Source organism: Phoca vitulina, unplaced genomic scaffold (genome assembly GCF_004348235.1).
Source record: "Phoca vitulina isolate PV1807 unplaced genomic scaffold, GSC_HSeal_1.0 scaffold2, whole genome shotgun sequence".
Taxonomy (NCBI): Eukaryota; Metazoa; Chordata; class Mammalia; order Carnivora; family Phocidae; genus Phoca; species Phoca vitulina.
The window spans coordinates 10,360,622-10,372,993 of record NW_022589705.1 but is presented as its reverse complement, the minus strand read 5'-3'; the positions used below and the strand labels follow the sequence as shown (position 1 = coordinate 10,372,993).

The 12,372-nt window shown below is 53.4% G+C and overlaps 1 protein-coding gene across 1 annotated transcript; it reads left to right on the top strand.

Annotated features, from left to right (window-relative positions):
- Nucleotides 1-306: 306 nt before the first annotated feature.
- On the top strand, nt 307-981 carry UBL4B (ubiquitin like 4B). Its single transcript, XM_032415909.1, has one exon. The coding sequence runs from the start codon at nt 410-412 to the stop codon at nt 950-952; it is 543 nt and encodes a 180-aa protein (XP_032271800.1). The 5' UTR covers nt 307-409; the 3' UTR covers nt 953-981.
- The last annotated feature ends 11,391 nt before the right edge of the window (nt 982-12,372 follow it).

The window sequence follows — 12,372 nt, the reverse complement described above, 5'->3', positions numbered from 1 at the left end:
AAAGTATCCACCGTGATCCCATCTCTCCTTGGGGACAGGTCCTGGCAAAGAAGGCACCCAATACATATGTGTCGAATGAGTCAACGAGGACGTATTTCTTTCTGCTACCCTCTCCTTTTGGACCCTCCTGCTCCTTAACCTACTCTCCTTTCTCCCTTTATGGAGGAAGGATGTCCTGTGCCCAAAATGTCCGTCTGACTTCCCCAGAGTCCCGCTCTCAAAATGAGCCCTCACACCGCATTGTGACATCACAGAGCATTAGCCAATGGCTGCCCATGGGGGGCTGGCCCCTGGCCTCCTGGGACCACCGCCCTCCATTGATAGGGAGAAGCCCCCTCCTCCTGCACTGGCCCTTAACCCTCAGGGCAGCGGCGGAGCATGGATCCCTCCTGATTCTCTTCTTGGCCCGATGATTCTCACGGTCAAGCTGCTCCTGGGCCGGAGATGCAGCCTGAAGGTGTCAGGGCAAGAGAGTGTGGCCATGCTGAAGAAGCTGGTGTCAGAGCGACTGCAGGTGCCCGAGGAGCAGCAGTACCTGCTCTTCCGAGGCCAGCGTCTGGCTGATGACAAGTGTCTCTCCGACTACTGCATCGGGCCCAATGCCTCCATCAATGTCATCATACGGCCCTTGGCGAAGACAGCGGCCGCGGAGGCCGGCCAGCCCCAGCCCCTGTGGCACCATCTGGGCCTGGTCCTAGCCAAACACTTCACGCCCCACGACACCAAGGCAGTGCTGCAGCTGCTGAGGCGGGAGCACCAGGAGCGCCTGCAGAGGATAAGCCTGGGGGCCCTGGAGCAGCTGGTGCGGGACCTCCTGAGGGAGGCGCCCTTAGTGGAGCCCACTGCGGAGGAGGGGCCTGAGGCTGAGACCTCGGAGCCCCAAGACAAAGAGGAGGAGGAGGAGGAGGAGAAAGGGGAGGAGGACGAGGAGGAGGGGAAGGCTGATCAGTAAACTGGCCTATCCTGCTTTGAGTTTGCATGCTCAAATTCGCCTGGCCTCACCCTTCTGTGGTCCCTGGTGACTCCGCACTCGCCCCTGCGGGGGCAGCTGCATCCTTACCCCTTCTTGAAACTTCAGAGCAGCCGGAGGGATTGTGGACCTGTCTGTCCTCTGGTATCCCCTCTGAAACATAGTGTGATTGCACCCCATTGCCATCCTTGAAGGGGTTCTGATCACCCCGTGGATGGTCCTAAAGGGGTAGTCAAAGGCAGCTTCCCCCTCCTGGGCTGGACACGCTCACCTGGGCTGGACAGCCCCTCCTGGGCAACCTCCCAGGCTGTCAGCAAACCTCCTGCCCAGAGTCTCCATGGCTTTAGACAGACCCTCTTCCTCCTTTGGGACAGTGAAACAGATAATGTGAGTTCATTTCTGTCCGTCCCCAGGCCATGCCACCTACCCTCGAGATGTCTGACAGCCGAGAGACGAGGAATGGCGGGTAGCTGCCCCTTGACCTCTGCGTGAGGCCATCCCTGCTGTCTGCTTGTGCTTGCACAGCTCAAGCGGCAGGGCTCGGAGAGGCAGGGGTGGGAGGAGAGCACCTAGTGTGCGTCAGGCCTGGATTCTTAGGGAGACACACACAGACCAAGAATAGCCGGAAACTGAAGCTTGGGGCAGAAAAGGTGGTTTGCACACTCCCTCCCTGTGGTCTGTGGGACAGATCCCTGCCTCACCCCCTGCCCCAAGTCTCGTCAATTGGTAGGTGTCCCTGAGCCCCCCCTTCCCTGCCCAGCACTGCCCAGGCTCCCCGGGACCAAGAATGGTACCAGTCAGCATCCCTGCCCCCACAGAGCTTGTGGATAGAGAGACAGGGCAGAAATGTGACAAGAAGGCAGCGACAGAAAACAGAGTGTAGCCCGTGTGATTAGATAGATACCCAGGTGAAGCCGCCACCTCGCAGGGCGCCCAGCTGCCATGGGGGGGGCTGTCTCGCAGGCTACAGGGATGCCAGGCTTTTCCTCTGTTCTGGTGCAGAGAGTGGTCCTTCCCAGGGCTGAGGAACCTGCACCCTGTGTGTGAGGGGGCAGGGAGCTCCCTGAGAGCCTGTCCTCCCGGGTCCTTGAAGTGCTGTTACTACAGTCGCTCTGTCCTGTAATGGAGACGGAGGGGGGATGAAGGACGAGGTCCTGAACAGAACATGCAGGGCCCGCTTCCCCGGAAGCCTTCTGTCCTTGGCCTGGGGGCCCCGCTGCTGATTCGAGTCCCAGTTCAGCCATGGGCTTGCGGTGTGACTTTGGCTGACTTACTCTGCCTGTCTCATGCTTGTGATTTCACCTGTTAGAGGAGCATCACTCATCAGTTGAGCCTTGAACCACATGGGTCTGAACTGTGTGGGTCCACTTCTAGGTGGATATTTTTCGATAAATACAGTACAGCATTGTAAATGTATTTTCTCTTCCTTAGGATTTTCTTAACATTTTCTTTCCTCTCACGTTACTGCAAGAATAAGGTATATAATATATATAACATACAAAATATGGGTTAATCGATTGTGTTATTGGTAAGGCTTCCGGTCAACATTTGCCTGTTAGTAGTTAAGTTTTGGGAGAGTCAAAAATTTAATGTGGATTTTTGACCATGTGGGGCCGGGTAGGGGGTTAATTGTCTTATGATGCCAGGTGCTGTCTCAGCCCCTTGTGTGAGGGCAGGAGAGAGAGGAGGATTCCCCACGTAAAATGAGGGTGGGAGGGTGAGCATGAGTTAACCCGAGTTTTCACGTTGTATTCATCAAGCCGTGATTACCAGCCAGGCAATGCTAACAGCATCTACATCCCCCTGCCAGATGTTTGGGAGGGTTATAGTCATGAGGACTGCGCAATCCAGAGTGCCGTCTTCCGAGGGGGCAGTGGCATGGCCGGGAGAGCCCCCCAAAACCAGGTCTCTGGCTCCATGAGCCTGCTTTGTAGCAGAGAGACCCTAATTCAGCCAATGAGCATCTCCTCCACCGATGCCCCAGCCTCTGCTCCACCGGCCAAGAGGAGAGGGAAGTCAGGTCTCTGAGGCTGTGAGCTCTGTCAAGTGTGACCTCTCCCCGGGGGCACTGAGGGGACACTCAGCATGGGGGGGCTGCCAGCAGCACCCACCAGCCCGCTCCTTGGTTCCCCTCTGGTCCTGCTCCCGCTCCCGCTCCCAGGCGGGTCCTCCACCCTCCATCCTCCACAGAAGAGACTTTCTGAAGGTTCTGGGAGCGTGTTTGTGCTGGGGCTGTGCCATTTGCCAAGGGGGAAGAGCTTATTATCTTTACATTAGGGGAACTAATAGCCCATTTCCCAAGAAATCTGTGGGCGATAAAATTAAGTGAGCCGTTTTATTCCTTTTGCTGAGAGAAACTGGCATGAAGGACGGGGAAGCCCTTGTCTTCTCTCTAGTTAGTGGGGGTGTCGGGGCTGGCTGAGGGCACCACTTCCACTGCTTCTGTCCCCAGAAGCATCTCCGGACAGCCAGCTTTGTGTTTCTATCCACAGAGAAATCTGGCTTCTCCTGGTTCCTTCACGCATCAGCTGCAGGCCAACACTCTCAGTCCCCTGGCTCCCGGCAAAATGGTCTTTCTGCTGGAAACAGGCGCAGCATCCTTGTTCCTGTGTTATTTTATCAGTCCTTTATTCTTCGATCAATAAACACTGATGGCAGCCCTACTATGTGCCAGGCTTTCTGCTAGTGATTTAGGCTGATAGAGGAAGGGTCCCGCCTTTCTGAGAAGGCAGAAGGAAACGCGCCCCCTTGTACCCCGTGCTGCATGGTACAGCAGAGGGAGCTCGAGAAGCCCCTCCGGTCCTGCCAGGGCCCATGCTTGAGCTGCGGTGATGTGTTGGTAGCTGGGGGACATTGCTGTTATCCCAAGTCCTAAATGATGGGGCAGGGAATGGTCTTTCAGGATGGAAATTCTTCTGGATGTTGGAGAAAGAGGGGACTTAACAATGTTCTAGGGGCTACAGAGACCCCGATGCCTGATTTGATTAAAAGCACGTCACGGGTCCCGCCCACATTCTTGGGAAAGAGATCTCACAAAGGCACAGACACGGGGAGATAGAGATCGTGGGGGGCCACCTAGTAGCCTGTCCCCCACAGTGGGTGTTGTGTTGTACAGGTTTGCTGTATGAATGAAATCATTGATAATAAATCCACTAAAGGCTTAGTCTCAGCCCAGGAGCTGTGGTCGCCCCAGCCGAGCCTCAGGGAGGCTTCAAGGAGGAGGCGGCATATGAGCTGGTGAGGGGTAGGAAAGGAGGGCAGTCGAAGGAGACATGAGGGACTTTTCCTCACGTCACGCCTGGAGAACTGTCCCTTGGTTTAGCACACCCAGCTTCTGACCTTGCTAGGTGCCTCATGACACCCGGAGCCACACAGACACACCCCGGGGGCACAGCTCTAAACCCAAAGACAGCCCCCATACCCCCGACCCGTAGGGTGGCGTCTACAGGGGCAGAGCCAGGTTTGCCGAGTGAGCTGGAGGCTCTGTGCCACTTGCAGGGTTAGGGCCCAGACCTGCTGGAGCTCAGGCTGCTGGAGCCCCGCGGGCTCGGCCCCGCCCAGGCGGCCCAGCCAAAACATCCCACGCAGCAAAGTCAAGGACCGAAAAGGAAGACTTTGCTGAGCCAAGTCCAGGAACTGCTAGGGCTGCTGGAAGAGGTGGCGCGGACCAACTTTGCTGTGTCCCAGTGATGCCTCGTGTAGTCAGGACAGGGGTGTTCAAAGGACGCACAGGGACATGGAGGCGGACATGTGGGTGCACACGTTTGGGTACTGGGCTTTGCAGGGGCACCAGCACCTACGTGCGCATCAGCCCGTGTATGTCGGCGAACAGAGACCCCCCCCTTCTCTGCCTGCCTTTCAGCTCCCTGCCCCAGCCTGGACGGCTCTCCGCGTGCTCTGAGCTGGGTGTGAGTGGCTGCCAGCCTGCGGCAGGGAAGTGGCCAGAGGGCAGGCTGCCCTGGGGGAGGTCCTGCTGCTGAGCCAGGGGTTGCTCAAGCAGCCAGCTGAGGTGAGAACAGCTGCAAAGCCCAGGTGTGGGGTTCCTCGGGAGCCGATGGTGTTCCCGCCAGCTGCCTCGCCCCACTCCTCCCCTCTTGGGTCACCTTCCTCCTCTCCCTGTCCTTTCTGGGTTTCTTCCTGTACCTCTCCCCTACCCTTTCCTTCCTGTTCTCTCTGACTACATTTGGGGCCTACTGGACTGCATTGTGTGGACATCTGGGCACTTTCTTTTAGTGTTCTCTCTCTCTCTCTCTCTGTTCCTTATGTCTCTGCACCCATCCTCTGCCCGCCTTCCCTTTCTCCTCATCCCATTCAGTCATCCCTAGTTGTCTTATTGAATGCCACCACCAGCTCCTCTCCTTGTCTTCCCCGTGTCTTTTTTTTTTTTTAAGATTTTATTTATTTATTTGAGAGAGAGAGAATGAGAGGAGAGAGCAAACACAAGCAGGTGGAGGGGCAGAGGGAGAGGGAGAAACAGACTCACTGCTGAGCAGGGAGCCAGATGTGGGGCTCGATCCTAAGACCCTGGGTTCATGACCTGAGCCGATAGATGCGTAACCGACTGAGCCACCCAGGCGCCCCTTCCCCGTGTCTTCTTTCTCCAGTATTTACCCAGACTCACCCAGTGTGCAGGCGTGGACAGAGACCCGGGACCTACCATCTTTGAATATGTCCTGACCCTGCACCCCACCTGCCCACATCTGCAGTACTAATTCACAGGCACATCTACCCAGCCCTGTGCTCAAGTGCAATGGCAAATGGCCTCATTGCACGCATGCACCTGTTTGCTGATCTAGAGCCCCGGACAGACATGCCCCGACAGAGGGCACAGATGTCTGCACACACATGGGGTTGCCCCAAACAGCTTTGCTTGCAGATGGCCATGCGGCCAGGGAGGTGGGACTGCTGGGGCAGGCGCGCGTGCAGGCTCAGCCGTGGCGGGGAAGCCGCTTCTTCCAGTCACGGCGGCTAGCAGTCCGGGTGCTGGGTCCCTGCACTTGCATGGCTCTGGGCACCCTCATTCTCTTGGCTCATTTCCTGCAGTCCTTCCTGGCTCCTCCCTGGGTGGCTTCTTGGCCCCCAATCCCCACCGGAAGGTCTGTAACCCAAGGAGCCAGAAGGAAGCCCAAGCCCCTGGGACGGCTCCTACCTACCCGCTCTCCGCCGCCTCTGACAGCATTTCGCGTCACGGTGATTTAAGGCCTCCTTGGCAGCCTTTAGCGGCTCCCTCTGCCCTGGTAGAAGGGTGATAAATCTGAGGTAACTACTGTTGGCCGCTGGGCCGTAAACCCGTCACAGCCCACAGCAGTGGGGCCAGGCCTGCCTACGGAGGCCCTGCGGGGTTGGCCTTGTCAGCCAGCCGCCCTTGGAGAAGCCCCAGGGCACCCGCACAGGGCTGTTATTTATGAGCTCAGACCCTGGATCAAAGCTGCTGTCCAGCAGAGACGGCAGGGGAGAGGCCCTCGGAGCCCCCCACTGGCTCCTCTTCTCATACAGACTACTTAAACTTGACCGATAATGCATTGGAGAGATCCTCAGTGCTCCCAGGGTCCCCTTGAGCCCCTTCCAATTCATTGTCCCGACCAGCACCAAGCGCACCCCTTTCCACACACAGGCTGGAACAGGGACTCTGGAGGGGCTTTGGTGACAGAGTTGGGGTGTCAGACAGAGTTGCGGTAGCCCGGGTGGCTGCCTTTCCTGACCTCCTGCCGCCCCCTTTCTCCAGCACAGTCCGTCCGGCGGAAGGAGAAAAGCATGGGGCGCTCAGACCCCAGGACCTTGTCTAAGCAGCCCCAGAGCGGACATCACGAGGCAGAGACATTTGGGGAGGATGCATGTTGATCGTAAGCAAAGTAAGGAGTCTTTCTCCAAACTCTACATCTTTCTGTGCTGCCGTATTTCCTGAGGCCGTCTTCACCCCAGACCATCCCTCATCTGGGCTGGGACTATGGCAGCCCGTGAGGCAAGGGAGGCAGGATGGATGGTGAGAGACAATAGAGAACCTGGAATCTGAAGACTTGGCACTGAGTCTTGAGATACTCCCTAGCTGTGGGAGTTTGGGTTGTTCCCTTGGTCTGAGCCTCAGTGTGCTCATCTGTTCAGTGGGGATAAGAATGCCCCCCCCCCTTGTGGAGACTCCCTGCAGCATGGAGCCCGATGTGGGGCTCGATCCCACGACCCCGAAATCACAACCTGAGCCGAAACCAAGAGTCAGATGCTCAACCAATTGAGCCACCCAGGCGCCCCTGTGAAAGTGTTTTGTCGACTCTAAAGTGCTGTTCAGAACTAAGGCTTATTCTTATTCATCCCCCACCCCCTGTAGTCAGCAGAATGTTCTCTAGCCAGTTTGCACCTAAAGGGATTTATTGCAGGGAAGGGGATGGCTTACAGGATCCCTGGGAGGACCAGGGGCTGCAGTCAGCAGGGACACAGAGACTGCCACCCCACCCGCTACTTGGTTCCTCAGGTTACAGGGACAAAAGCCCAGAGTCCCCACCACAAGTGCCCCAGGGGACTCAGACACCCGCAGCACCACCGTGAAGGTCGCCCCTCTCCTGGCTCACTGCCACCTATAAGGCTCATGTGGGGGCATCTGCTTGGGAGAAGCTAGGTGGTGAGGACGCCTTAGAGGAAAGACTCTTGGGAATGTAGATTTTAACTTTCCAACAATCAAGGGGGTTGGTCTGTGGGAAAGTCTGTGGAACAAACCACCCAATTTCTTCAACAGGGAGGGAAAAAAGAGAGACAAAGAGGGAGAGAAATCCATAGATTAAAAGAAACTTAAAGTGTAGCAACTAATTGCAAAGGCCAGAGTTATTTGGATCTTGATTTGAGCAAACTGTTAAAAAAAAAAAGGACAAGACAATGGGGACATTGGGACATTGACTGGATGTTTGATGGTCTTACGGAATTGTGTTGTGTATTTTTTAAATGTGGGATAATAGCATTGTGGTTAATGTTTTCCAAAGTCACCTTTTCGAGAAGCACACTGAAATGCTTCTGAAATGTTTTATAAGATCTGCTTCAGAACAATCCAGTGAATTGGGACAGAGGAAAGTTCGCTTCAGCAGCTGCTCAGTTGCCAAAGCCTTGCATCCCATGGGCACCTTCCTGTGGAGACCTCAGGTGATGGCGGCAGCCATTGCATGACAACGTGTCCCCCCCGCCGCCCCACCAAAGCCCCGTCTTCTGGTGCTAACCAGCACTCTGCTGTCTGGAAATGCAACTCGTTCAGAAAACTAGTCCCAGATTCTCATTTCCTTGAGTGTTTCTTGCTTGGAATCTCTTCCGATACCAATCTGGGACAACAGATCCCACTCTGGCTGATTTAAGCAGAAAGGAATTTATTAGAGGAAATTAGGTAGTTTATAGAACCTTGGAGAAATCCAAGACATTACAAAGCCAGGAGGAACACCCGAGCGTCCCCACAGGACTGATCTGGAGGAAAGGCACTGCTCTGCTGCCCGCTGCCCAGGGACGAGGCATGGGAAACCTCCCACAGCTGACCCAGGACTCTTCCTTCCTTCCTTCCTTCCTTCCTTCCTTCCTTCCTTCCTTCCTTCCTTCCTTCCTTCCTTCCTTCCTTCCTTCTTCCTTCCTTCCTTCCTTCTTCCTTCCTTCCTTCCTTCCTTCCTTCCTTCCTTCCTTCCTCCTTCCTTCCTCCTTCCTTCCTTCATCCTTCCTTCCTTCCTTTCTTTCTTTCTTTCTTTCTTCTTTCTTCTTTCTTTCTTTCTTTCTTTCTTTCTTTCTTTCTTTCTTTCTTTCTTCTTTCTTTCTTTCTTTCTTCTTTCTTTCTTTTTTTTCCTTTGAGTATAGTTGACACACAACGTTACATTAGTTTCAGGTGTACAAGTTAGCGATTTGACGATCGCTTAGTGATTTATACATGTTCATCACAAGTGTCATTACCATCTGTCCCGTTACAACACTATTACAATATAATTGACTGTTTTCCATATGCTGTGCCTTTTCCTCCCGTGACTTATTCCTTCCATGACTGGAAGCCTGGATCTCTCACTCCCCCTCACCCATTTTGCCCATCCCTCCACCCCCCCTTCCCTCTGGTAACCATTTGTTTGTTCTCTGTATTTTTAGGTCTGATTCTGCTGTTTATTTTATTCATTTGTTTTTGTTCTTGTTTTTTTTTTTTAAGATTCCATTTGTGAGTGGAATCATAGGGCATTTGTCTTTCTCAGTCTGACTTACTTCACTTAGCATAATACCCTCTAGGTCATTCCATGTTGCCTCAAATGGCACGAGCTCATCTTGTATTATGGCTGTGTAATATTCCATTGTATATATACCACATTTTCTTTATCCATTCCTCAATCGATGGACACTTGGGTTGCTTCCATATTTTGACTATTGTAAATAGTGCTGCAATCAACATAAGGGTGCATGTATGTTTTCCAATTAGTGTTTCCGTTTTGACTCAGGAGACTTAATCTCATTTAGCCCAGCTGCTGCCTCCCTTTTCTTTCTACCTCCACTCCTCTTCCCAATGTCATTCAGGGATTTTCCTGGTGGAACTCAGTCACACGTGGGCCCCCGCTGCAAAGAAGTCTGGGAAAGCAAATGCTCTCTGTCTCTGTCTCTCTCTCTGTCTTTGTGTCTAAGAGAGCTTCTTGCTTGGTCCCTAGCTCCCAGCACAGTGACCTGTCTTGGCACTGGACTGTCTTTTTGTTCCCTGCCAAGGTTGAGATTATTAAGCCCAGGCATGTTCTGCCCCTTGCCCTTAATGCAAACATGTGCAGAGTTTAGAGTTTACAAAGAGTTCTCACATGCTTTTTCTCTTTTGGTCCTCTCAACAAGCCTGAAAGGTTGAGATTACCATCCCCATCTTATATTTGAGGAGATCGAAACTCCCAAAGCCACGGAGCTGGTGTACAGCAGAAGCGGTATCTGAATCCTTTACTCCCCTCCCCTACTCCCCACCTACCAGCTGAGATAATTTATTGAAACTTTGGTTTGGGACTTGATTTTGTTTATGTAACTAACTGTCCTTCCTCCATCCCAAGACCACAGGCAGGCTTTAGTGCAAACTCGCCTGACACCAGATTTCGGTGGGAGATGGCACAGAGCTGTGCTTAGAGCATCGGCCCTGGAGTGGGAATGCTGAGGGCTGCTTGTGAGCTGGGCTCACCTTGGCTCTGTTACTTCAGCCCTGTTTCCTCATCTGAAAGAGTGACTATAACAATAGCATCTACCTTAGAGACCTATTAACAGGATGAAATGAACGAACACAAGTGAAGTGCTTGGAATACAGTAAATGTTCAGTAAGTTTGATCATTGTTCAGGATGATCATTGATCCTGTTTGGGGGAAGGGAGGGCCAGAAGCGTCAGCTGTCAGGCACCTGGAAGACCACTGTCACCCTTTCCTGGCTTTGGTTTTGTAAAATTCCTGGCTCACTGAGGGGATTGTGCTGGATTGTCTTTGTAGGAGGAGGCAATGGAGGGAAGTTTGAAAGAAAACAGGCTGAAAGGGATGGGTAGGGTGGTCCCAAGGTTGGGGCATGTACGTGCTTCCCTGTGGTGCTCCAGGGAGGGGCAGGGCCTGAGGATAAGGGTTGCGGGGTGCCCTGAGAAGGTTTGACTCTCAGCAGAGACCTTTGCCCCAAACTGGCCCAGAAACAGAGGACCCACTCCCATTCAGGAACCGTGAGAACCGGTCAGTGAGCATATCCGTGTGGACAGAGGGCACAAAGACCAGGGGGCCCTTCCCTGAGTGTTCTGTAATGTGGGAGACCCCCGAGACTTTGCTTACCTCTGATGGAGAGGTGGGCAAGGAAGCCCCTATAAGAGCTAATAGAATTTTGCTCTGGACTGGGAGGATGGAAGCCTGGAGAAGATTAAATTTAATTTAATCTTTAGAAGAAAGATTACGTGGGGGTGCCTGGGTGGCTCACTTGGTTAAGCATCTGTCTTCGGCTCAGGTCATGATCCCGGAGTCCTGGGATCGAGCCCGGCATCGGGCTCCCTGCTCAGCGGGGAGCCTACTTCTCCCTCTCCCGCTCCCCCTGCTTGTGCTCTCTCTCTGTCAAATAAATAAATAAAATCTTAAGAAGAAGAAGAAGAAGCAGAAGAAGAAGAAGAAGAAAAAAGAAGAAGAAGAAAGAAGAAGATTATGTGACCTAAGAAAGAAATGTGACCTTTTTAGCACCAAGTTTGGGAGAGTAAAATCCTTTATTCACGACACCTTATCTTGTTTCATCCAGAATGGGCTCCGGCAAAACCAAAATGTAGGCAAAGATTGTCTTGAGGACCAGGGTCTCTATTCCTTTCATCTTTCCTAAAGTGCATCCGGAAACTCTCCGTATCAAACTCACTCTCTGGTGAGGACATGAATGAGTCAGGTCAAGACAGGTTCAAGTTCCAGCTCTGTCACTTACCAGCTGAGTGTGAGGTGGGGTGAGTCACCAGTAAAATGAAATAATTAAACTCCCTTCAGAGAGCTGTCAAGAGGATTATGCAAGACAATGGAATACAAATGTGCTTTGTAACCTGGGTGGGCATGTCAGCATAGGAGGTGTGATGATTGTGTCTTTATGCAGATTTAGGCCCATGGGCTGTGTGACGCTTTGTGGTGGCCTGGCTTGGCTGGGCCAAATTACTGTCCCCAGAATTCCATTTCTCCCGCGCTTCCAGAGTGCTCTCTGAGAGATGGAGCCCAGAAGGGACCAGCAAGCAGCCCTTTGGTTGCATCCACGGTCCTTCTCCCAGTTATTCAAACCCACATCCAGGTGCTTCAAAGGGATTTTGCCCCTGTGATGAAAGCCCCTCCCTAATCAGCTGACTTTAAATTATGGAGATTATCCTGGGTGGGCCCAACTCCATCAGTTGGAAGCTCTTTAAGAGAAGGCTTAGGCCTGCCCTGGGAGCAACTCGGGTGTAGCCAAGCTTTCACGGGAGTCTGAGGGTTTCCGGCTCCCAGGGTCTTCCCCTCCTGCCTGCCTGCCCCATGGCCCTCGGACCGGCTTAGCCAGCCCCACACTCACGTAGCCAGTCCCTGGAATTGTGCATGTAGATCTCCTCCTACTGGTTCTGCTTCCTTGGTGGAACCACGTCTGATACCAGGTGCTTCTGTCGGCACACAGCGCGGCGGGAGGCGTCAGCGAGCAAGAGGGGACATGTGTTTGGGGACGAGGCCCCTGTGGAGGCCCCTCAGTGGTACCAGAGGGTCATGCAGGTGTGATGTGGGAAACAGAGGCAGAAGAAAAATGATTAAATTTCCTTATTACCTACAGCCCATGGACAAGTCTTGAAATAGGCAGAGTGACATTCCTCTAGGGACTCAGCTGCCTCGATGTTGGTACTTGGCTAAGGGCAAAAGGCCATCCTAGCCTGACCCCCAGGACCCTGTGAGTCTACTTTGACATAGAAAAATTCCTTTGGAAACTTCCTT

Bases quoted from the DNA above. Each gene is read 5' to 3' on its own strand.
- UBL4B (XM_032415909.1), top strand. From the start codon at position 410: ATGATTCTCACGGTCAAGCTGCTCCTGGGCCGGAGATGCAGCCTGAAG.